Genomic DNA, 9,476 nt, shown 5'->3' with positions numbered 1-9,476 from the left:
CGATCCTTACAACTTGTGACGGCCGCCGCGCCACTTTGGTGGGAAGGGATCGGACGTGCCGGATGCCGCGCGCGCGCGCGCGATCTCGCTCCCCGATCACCTGACGAACGCCTTCCCGTTCCGCACCCGCGCCCGGTGGATGGAGCAGTGGTGGTGGTGGCGGCCTCGCTGCGGTCGGGGTCGCGGACGTCGACGGGTCCAGCCGAGTGGGGCGGACGAATGAACAGAACAACACAGAGCAGATTCTCGTCGTAGCCTGCTGCTGCCAGGGTGCGGGCTGTGGAAGCGTGGACGTCGCAGGCCCTATTCGCACGCACGCACGAACCGTCATCCCGGGGGGAAAAGGGGCCAGAAATGGCACGTACGACGCGACGCAAATATGCAACCCGTCAGGGTCTCTCGCCTTTTGTTTCGTCGTCTCGTCTCTCAGTCGCATCCCTTTTCCTTTTCACTTTTTTTTCCGATGACACCGAGACGTACGTGCTGATGGGAATTCTGGCATGAGTTTGGCTCTCCATTGGCAGCTCAGATCCATAGAGCCATCGAGCTCGCTGGTACTACTACAGCACCCGGTAGTGCACAGTGATTGGTTGCGATTTGGCTTTTGGCGTTTGTGTTTTACGACTAGTGGGGTTCCAAATCATGGCGATTAGGACGAGGACACCGGCCGTGGCTTCGCTGCCGTGTTGCAGGCCCCAGCCCCACTATGGCCAAGCCAAATCGATGGGTCTCGGCTTGCTAATGCTAATGGCGTCCGCTGTTGTTGCTGTGGAGTTCCTGTGCATGGTCCTGGGATAACAACAACCGAACCACCGCTAGCCATATCCCATCATCGCCCTAATCGCGCCTATGCCCGGCAGATTAACATCATGTGTTTCGACCTAGACATCACGCCCTTGTTTTTTGTTATTACTTTGGCGTCTCTACGGTGTTTCGCAGGCTTGCAGCTCAAGGATCTTCCAACTCACCTAACAACGTTTGCGCTGTCGTATTGAGTTGCATGTAACGACCAGTAAATTGCACAACACGTACCAAGGACATGACACAAACCATGGATCATGAATAGACCTTTGTTGGTCATGCGGACAAACTGTTTCGTCGTCAAGTTTGTGATGGCCATGAGCATTTAGCGCCGTTTTCCTCTACGCATTCCCATCATCACCAGACACGTCTTGTGCGCACATTGATTCCATAGATTTATGCACAGTGCGTGATATCTTCATGACCTGCTCCCCTACATATGCTCCGTCCGGCCATCTGCAGCAACAAGCTTTGTGTCCTAGTAGTACACCTTTTTCCGGCCATCTGAAGCGAGAGATGCAATGGGAGATACAGAACGAGCACAACCCTACAGCTGTGCAAAAGCCAGGCAATAACTGGTCGGTTGACCTCTCGCTTTGTGTCCTAGTAGTACACTTTCTTCCTTGGTACTCTTGCCCCTAGCCCTGTCCGTGTGTCGTTTTGTACATTGGATGGATGGGGGAAACACTACTTAACTTTGCAGCATCAGACCAAGGGAGAACTGGTCAAGTTCTGCACCGGCCGTGTAGAAGAAGGAAGTAAACAAGAACTGTTTATTCAGATGAAACAGATTAAAATAGTTTTCTGGCCACCTGCCAGCAGGTACCTTTTAATAAGAAAAAAAATATAAATGGAGCAGGAGCTGGTCCCTTATTTGGACGCACGACAAATGTTACCAGGTCTAGTGATCTGGCTTGTGGTAATGCTAATTACTTGCAGTCCTAAATTGCAATTAACTTGCAAGTTCAGAAATGTAGTGTCAGTGATCTTGAAGGTGTATACAAGGGAAATATTAGCATTCGCTAGCAAATAGTTGACATATGAGTAACACGCAATTCAAGCAGTACCTAATCGTGAGAGATCCATCTTCCAAACAAAATTGAAAACGTGCTGTTCTTGCAGGAGTACGTCGGAATAACGTCATTGACAAAGTGATCGAAATTGTCAATGCTGCTAGATTTCTGGAGCGCTTTTTCCTCCCATTTCTCCATCCATCTTCGTCGACCAGATCAGCATACATTGACGCCGAATATAGTACCCCTCGTAAGCGTCGGTTTGAATTGAGTTTTTGCCAAATGTCAACCCAAGACAAAGGTGGGAAAAAAATATTCAACAGTTTTTTAAATGCTAAAGTTGGAGGACAGGACGTACATGCCCTGCATGACAGAGGAACAACCAACAGCACGACTGATCCGATCTCGTTGAAGATCACATCTCCTTGAATAGGGGAGTATACCACTTTAGTATCATGTAGATATCAGCTTTCCTTTTTCTCCTTCTCTGATTGAGCTTTGCTAGGGGGCCACAAGATTATAGCCACATAAAGCAAGAATTAGAAGCGTGTCATTAGTGGCATTACCCTTTAACTAACTAACCAGCTGGTTAGACACACCTACAAAGGTCGAAAGATTAGGACCAAGCTAAAGCCATAGCATCACACAAGTGGCAGCTGCTCAAGACACCTGCAGCTGCAATTTGCAATGCACCTGATACAGTGACAAGACACCGAACCAGACCCAGTTTGGAAGCTATGCCGTAGGAAGGGTAGGAGTATGCTGCTGGTAAAATGGTGAAGAGAACTAAAGAGAAGATGCTTGCTCGGTTACTGTTGAGGACCTGGGGCTCCTAGCCGGCCTAGGAGAAAGACTCGGAGCTCGCCACCTCGCAAACAGACAGGCCTCCTAAATTAAGCCAAGAAATGGTTAACTAGTTGGTTGGCGCTGCTAATTAAGCATAGGGACAGCGCTAGAGCCCAAATCTCTAGCCTTTTGACGGTGTAATTGAAAGGACAGGCACCGGCACAAACAGATAAAAAAACCCACCCCAGGTAAGTCGATAACCACTCATACTCCAACATCAAAATTGTCAAACAAGAGAGAGAGAGAGAGAGAGAGAGAGAGAGAGAGAGAGAGAGAGAGAGAACTTTCATTGGATTCTTGTGAGCATTTCTAAGAGATCTGGCATCAATTTTGGAAACTTGATATTATAACAATTTTCAGAGGCTATTCAATAAGTTCCTAGAAACGTTGCAACAAATTTTTGGATATAGGTTAAAACGATTTTTCAGAAGCTTATCAATTGTGTTCTTACATCGCGACACTCCCTTTTGGTGAGTGTTAACTAGACACAGTTGTAGTGATCATTTACTAGTCAGTGATGATATTTTTTGTGGATGTACGAACAACTCAATAATACAGTTAAAGAAAAAATAGATAGAGATTCATGAAGCTCAAATAAAAATCGTCAAGCTTTTGGATAAAATGTTTGGATCTTGCAAAATGGTTGAGACTGGAAAACTCCAATTTGAAGTAAAATTTCTGATCCCGGACCTTAACTCAACTAATTAACCCAAACATCCAATGGACATGTGCCAACTTTAAACCATAAATTCTACCTTTCCCATAGAAATTTCGAGTTTTTCAACCAATATGTGCTACATTTGACAATGACGCTCTCTAAATGTAAAAGTGACACCACCAAAGCATCCAATGGCACAACTCAAACGTGCGTCGATACGAGAGAAGGCTAGTAACAAATAGAGAAACTCTAGTATTGGGCAAATTGGATTCTACTAGGCGTCGCAATGTCTCAAGTTTTTATAAAATCTTGTAGAGTTTGTATTTACACACCATTTGAAAAATATTACTCCATCTCAATTCTCAAAAAGATAGTGTATAAAACAGAAAGAAAAAAAAAAGTAAGAAGCAAACTACCAGACCGGCCTTCATCTTCCCGCACCAGGCCACGACCACCCCCTCCTCCATTCTTCCTCTTTCACCCTTCCTGTGTTCCCCCACCTCCTTCCCGTCCCGTCCCCAAAACACATTTCTTTCCTTCCTTGCTTTCCTACCTTCTCCCTCGCTTGCGTGTACCCGTCCATTCCTCACCATTACCCCTCTTCCCCAACAATGCCGCCGTGGAGGCAGCGTGCGCGCAGCCTCCGGCGGTGCTAGATCCGCGGCCAAGCACAGCGGCGCGCGCCGAGCCAAGGTACCGGGCGGGGACCGAGAAGAAGACGCAGGAGGCGTGGCCGCCGCGACAGGCGGGGGCGTCCAATGCACGAGCACACCCGCGTCAAGGCGTGGGAGGGGGCCGTGCGCAAGGTGCAGCATCCGCAGCCCGTGGGCCGGCGCCGGGTGTCCCCGATGTCGGCCGCGGACGACTCCGAGACGGCGTCCTCCTCGGCGTCGTCCTCGTCGGCCGGCGGCGACGACGTCGAGCACGCGCACGGGTACGTGGAGCGCGGCCTCCCCAACAGCGACTTCTACACGGGGCAGTGGCGCGGCGGCGCGCCGCACGGGGCGGGGAAGTACCTGTGGACGGACGGGTGCATGTACGAGGGGGAGTGGCGGCACGGCAAGGCCACCGGCCGGGGCAAGTTCTCGTGGCCGTCGGGCGCCACCTACGAGGGCGAGTTCAAGGACGGTTTCATGGACGGCTCCGGCACCTACACCGGCGCCGCCGGGGACACCTACCGGGGGTCCTGGTCCATGAACCTCAAGCACGGCAACGGCACCAAGAGCTACGCCAACGGCGACCAGTACGACGGCGAGTGGCGCGCCGGGCTGCAGGACGGCACCGGCCGCTACACCTGGCGGAACGGCACCGAGTACACGGGGCAGTGGCGCGCGGGGCTCATCCACGGCCGCGGCGCGCTCGTCTGGTCCAACGGCAACCGCTACGACGGCGGGTGGGAGGACGGCTGCCCGCGCGGCCAGGGAACCTTCCGCTGGGCCGACGGCAGCGTCTACGTCGGCTACTGGACGCGCGACAGCCCCACCGGCATTGTCCAGCAGAAGGGAGTCTACTACCCGTCCCCGGCGGCGTCCTCCCCGACGGCGCGCGATCCACGCGACGTGTTCGCGAGGGACCTGCCGGCCTTCATGGGCACCAGCTCCAACTCGGCGTCGCCGCGCAAGTCACGGACATCGTCGGGGAACAGGATGACCAACGGGCGGGCGAGCTCGGTGTCCGGGCTGAGCAACAGCTCCGGCGGCGACAGGAAGTACGACAAGATTTGCATTTGGGAGTCTGACGGCGACATCACTTGCGACATTGTGGATGGGCCTGCCTTGGGGGACGAGGTGGTGGCCGCGCGGAGGAGCGTGAGGACGGACGACGGTGGTGACGACCGGGGGCTGCCACCGTCCTCGCCGGCGCCGCACATCACCCAGTGGGTGCCTCCGCGGGAGGCGAAGCGGCAAGGGGAGACCATCGCCAAGGGTCACAAGCACTACGAGCTCATGCTAAACTTGCAGCTCGGGATCAGGTGCGTGGAGTTCATTCGCCTTCAATTTCTGAAATTTTTTGGTTGGGCAATTGTGAGATTTGAGCATGCAACTTTGACATCACGTAGTGGCAGAATTCACATTGAATCTTGTTGATGCCTTTGCTGATTGAGAAGTTCTAATTTAAGAATATCGACATCTGAATTATCAAAAGAGTTTGATTCAGGTTGTGAAATAGTTCAGAAGTAAATTTCTAGGTGGCTAGTCTGATTTTGATCTGTTATTTTGTTAAAGCCTCACCCTTCTGTGTGAAAATTTCCACCAATAAGATGTTATGCTTTGCAATCGTTTGTCTTTCACATTTCTCCATAGTTGATTGATTTCATTCTCTTGCCTCAACATTCATTTCTGGACACAGGCACGCAGTGGGGAAGCAAGGCCCAATTGTGCTTGATCTGAAATCGTCGGCTTTTGACCCAAAGGAAAAAGTATGGACAAAGTTCCCTCCTGAAGGCTCAAAATACACACCTCCACACAATTCTTGTGACTTCAGATGGAAGGATTACTGCCCACAGGTGTTCCGGTTGGTCTTCACTCCCTCGATAAAGATATATGATCGTCATATAACATGTTCCTGTTTCATCATGCTCATCAACAGACCATTTGTTCTGAACTGAATTGCAGGACACTGCGCAAGCTGTTCAAGGTGGATGCTGCTGACTATATGTTATCCCTATGTGGAAATGAGGCTCTCCGGGAGCTTTCATCTCCCGGTAAGAGTGGAAGCTTTTTCTACCTAACAAACGATGATCGGTACATGATAAAGACGATGAAGAAATCTGAAGTGAAGGTCCGTCCTTTGTTGCTCCCTTTGTCTATATGTTTCTGAAGTTTCGTAGTAAGACTAGAAGTTTCAACCTGAATACAAAATCTCTTGTTCACATTGCAGATGCTTCTGAAGATGCTCCCAGCTTATTACAATCATGTCCGGGCATTTGAGAATACTCTAGTAACCAAATTTTTTGGTCTACATTGTGTCAAGTTAGCTGGAGCAAATCAGAAGAAGGTTAGAGATGAATGCTGCTGTATAGTTCTTACTCCATTCTCAACGCTTTGATAGTTACTGCCTGCCAACAAGCATAACTAATGCACTGACCTTTTGCTGTTGTGCCAAAACTCAGGTCCGTTTTGTCATAATGGGAAATCTATTCTGCTCAGAATATCCTATTCATAGGCGTTTTGATCTGAAAGGCTCATCTCTTGGCCGCACAACTGATAAGCCACAGACAGAGATAGATCAGTATACAACTCTGAAAGACCTGGATCTGAACTTCATCTTTAGATTGAAGAAGCAATGGTTTCAAGAGTTCCAAAGGTGCTCTTACTTTGTCTCGTATTCTACATATGGTGTCTTATTAGTGCTTTTAGAAATCATGGCATTTTTTGTCCATCATGTCAATAAAGGTGTTTACATATGTTGAAGCAGGCAAGTAGACAGAGATTGTGAATTCCTTGAACAGGAGAAAATTATGGACTACAGTCTTCTGGTTGGTGTACATTTCAGAGATAACAGAGAGAAACTTCTGTCTGAAGGTTGGTTGGAAAACTCTAAACACCTTACCAGTTTTGTTATTAAATAAATCACCTTAGCAAGTTCGTGGCATGGTAATCTATAGCTTACAAGGCAATTTGTTGGTTGAAGGTTCCATTGACTATGATATCAACAACATACTGACACCTTGTCTTTCAAGAGGAAATACGGGTCAGCTTCTTGCTGATCCAAACAGGTAAAATCAGACATTTAATTGCATTTATCTGTTCTCTTTTATACTTGAATGCGACCTACAGTCGGAATAGTTTATATGTCTATCCTGTCACGATCTTTATGTCATATTTGGTAGTAGGATCTGTACCAGCAATCTTCTTGTTTAAGCAGCATTTCAACTCTAATGAAAATATTTTGCTCTTGCATTATTTTTTTGGTGAGCATACCTAATGAAATAATTATTGTCATAATCTTGAGAAGTTAGACAGAATAATTGAAGATGTAAGCTGCAATGATTCCTCTGTGACCTATTCAAAATCTAGAATGTGTCCACTTAGTTCATGCCCACCATGACTTCCCACAACACTAAGGCAGCTATGCTGAGACCCTATGCCCCTATTAGTTCCTTTCTTTTCATGCATCTCAGCTGTCTTCAATTTGGTTCTCTGTGTTATATAGTAGTTGAATGATGTTAAAAAAATAGAGGGGAAAAAAGGTATATAGAATCCGAATGTCCTACACACTTGAACAAAAATTGTTGTGATACAGATACACACAGGACAAGTAGTAATTTACTATGAAACATCCATTCTGATTCATGTTTACTTCACTTTGTACTTGAAATCGGCATCTGAATATTGTGAATTAACAGGTGTCCTAAAATCAAACTGGGGGCAAACATGCCTTCAAGAGCTGAACTCACAGCTCGGAAGAGTGATTGTGAACTGCAGCTAATTGGAGAGCCAACTGGAGAGTACTACGATGTTATATTGTATTTTGGAATCATAGACATACTTCAAGATTACGATATCAGCAAGAAGCTCGAGCATGCATATAAGTCTTTCCAGTATGACGCAACTTCGATATCAGCAGTGGACCCGAGGCAGTATTCAAGACGTTTTAGAGATTTCATATATAAAGCATTTCAAGAAGATGGATAGACAGCTGAAAACATGTTGAAACTTTAGGGCTGCTGCAGCCTCCAGGTGCAGATGAACTTACAAATGTCAAAAGCAAGCTCAAGCCAGGCACGATGGAGCAGGTTATCCACACTCAAAAAGGATGACTGGAGCGTCAGTGGAAGCCATCTGGGTCGTAGAGTTGTCCGAAGCCGTTATCATTGTCTTCCAGAAATCGCCTGATGCTCGCGTATATACATTTAGACATACATACATATATATAGCTCACTAATATTTTGTAGGGTAGGAGATGTTAACTTATTGGTTCAGCTTACAGATAGAAAAATTGTAACACAAGCGCGCAAGCCAGTCCGGAGATGTAAATGTTTTTTCACCCGAGGTTAGCATGTATCAGGTACAATTCTTTTGTTACTGTCTTGATTGGTACCTCTCAACTTATCCATAGGAAACCCTTGGAGTTCACTGTAATGTACAGAGTTTTTGGTGACCTAGTAGTGATAACTCAGTTTTGTTCCTTTTTCTGGAAATGAATGATCATGCTTTGGATATTTGCTAACTTCCAATGATGCAACACCGAGATGGGGCCATGGATGGACTTAGTGGCTGCTGAGGCATCAGCATTTGTTGTGCTTTAGAGTCACCCTGTGATGATGGCTTGTGTGCGTTGAGCCAGGACACAGATAGAGCAATGTTTCTCATTTTGTGTAACTTGCTTCCCCGCAATGAAAAGGACATGTTCTCCAGTCAGGTGTTCAACCTGCGCATTATCCTCCTAAAATTTGGCAAATGGGAAGTTTTGTATGGCAAACTGGTAATCTGGATGCAAGCCACTAGCCACCAGGGTCATTGTCCATTGCCCATGTTTGCTGAATGCTGATGCCTGATGCCATAGGAGGATTGCAATACCCGGTCTGGATAGTGGATTTGCATGTCAGTCAGCCTGCACCTTTCAGTCACAGTCACACACAAGAGTCAGGATGTCCTCTTCTGCTCCTTCCAAAGCAATGATTGGTTAATGGTAGGTCTGGTGAATGAAGCACTTGGGAAGAACTTTGCCAATGACGTGGATCCAAGTTCTTGGAAGAAGACGCCCTGCACCGAGCAGCTTTCGAAACCATTTTTGCATGTGAAAACAACACTGCAAATGCTTGCAGATGATGATGCATGCCAATCCCAGATGATCCAGTACCTTGGTCTCTGACTTTTTATTATTTAAGCAGCTCCTGATCCTGTGATATTGCAGCATGACAGCCCCTGCATATCCTAACAGCCAGAAGTAATATAAAATCAGGGCAGGAGCTGAAAAAGATCAGACAGTTGTGTTCCCCATTCTTGTGTCGTTGGGGAGTTGTGGCCGGCAACTATCAACACCGAACCTTCTCCTGGACGCAGGAGCGCTTGCGATTGGTCGCCGGCGATCCTGTCAGCGAAAAATTTAAACGAGAAAGCAGCTGGTAGTATGGAGGAAGATAAAGAGGTATCCGATGAGCCAGCGTAGCATCGCAAAGAATAATGTGGAGAGAAAGGACTTGGCATTTCTTT

General features: G+C 47.6%; 1 protein-coding gene across 2 annotated transcripts; it reads left to right on the top strand.

Annotated features, from left to right (window-relative positions):
* The first annotated feature begins 3,753 nt into the window (after nucleotides 1–3,753).
* LOC117845716 (phosphatidylinositol 4-phosphate 5-kinase 6) lies at nucleotides 3,754–8,482 on the top strand. Of its 2 annotated transcripts, XM_034726780.2 has the most exons (8): nucleotides 3,764–5,290; nucleotides 5,668–5,832; nucleotides 5,934–6,099; nucleotides 6,199–6,315; nucleotides 6,431–6,624; nucleotides 6,736–6,842; nucleotides 6,952–7,036; nucleotides 7,667–8,482. In XM_034726780.2, the coding sequence occupies exons 1-8, from the start codon at nucleotides 4,077–4,079 to the stop codon at nucleotides 7,953–7,955; spliced, it is 2,337 nt and encodes a 778-aa protein (XP_034582671.1). In that variant the 5' UTR covers nucleotides 3,764–4,076; the 3' UTR covers nucleotides 7,956–8,482. The 2 variants fall into 2 exon arrangements, with proteins under 2 accessions (XP_034582672.1, XP_034582671.1); XM_034726781.2 differs by lacking the exons at nucleotides 6,736–6,842; nucleotides 6,952–7,036; nucleotides 7,667–8,482 and having other exon boundaries at nucleotides 3,754–5,290; nucleotides 6,199–6,334; nucleotides 6,431–6,618.
* The last annotated feature ends 994 nt before the right edge of the window (nucleotides 8,483–9,476 follow it).

This window comes from Setaria viridis, chromosome 2 (assembly GCF_005286985.2).
Source record: "Setaria viridis chromosome 2, Setaria_viridis_v4.0, whole genome shotgun sequence".
Taxonomy (NCBI): Eukaryota; Viridiplantae; Streptophyta; class Magnoliopsida; order Poales; family Poaceae; genus Setaria; species Setaria viridis.
Note: the sequence above shows the minus strand (reverse complement) of the source record. Positions and strands in the feature narration are given on the sequence as shown.

Bases quoted from the DNA above. Each gene is read 5' to 3' on its own strand.
- LOC117845716 (XM_034726780.2), top strand. From the start codon at position 4,077: ATGCACGAGCACACCCGCGTCAAGGCGTGGGAGGGGGCCGTGCGCAAG. The intron at 5,833-5,933 runs GTTGGTCTTCAC...ACTGAATTGCAG, and splicing joins TACTGCCCACAGGTGTTCCG to GACACTGCGCAAGCTGTTCA. The intron at 7,037-7,666 runs GTAAAATCAGAC...GTGAATTAACAG, and splicing joins CTTCTTGCTGATCCAAACAG to GTGTCCTAAAATCAAACTGG.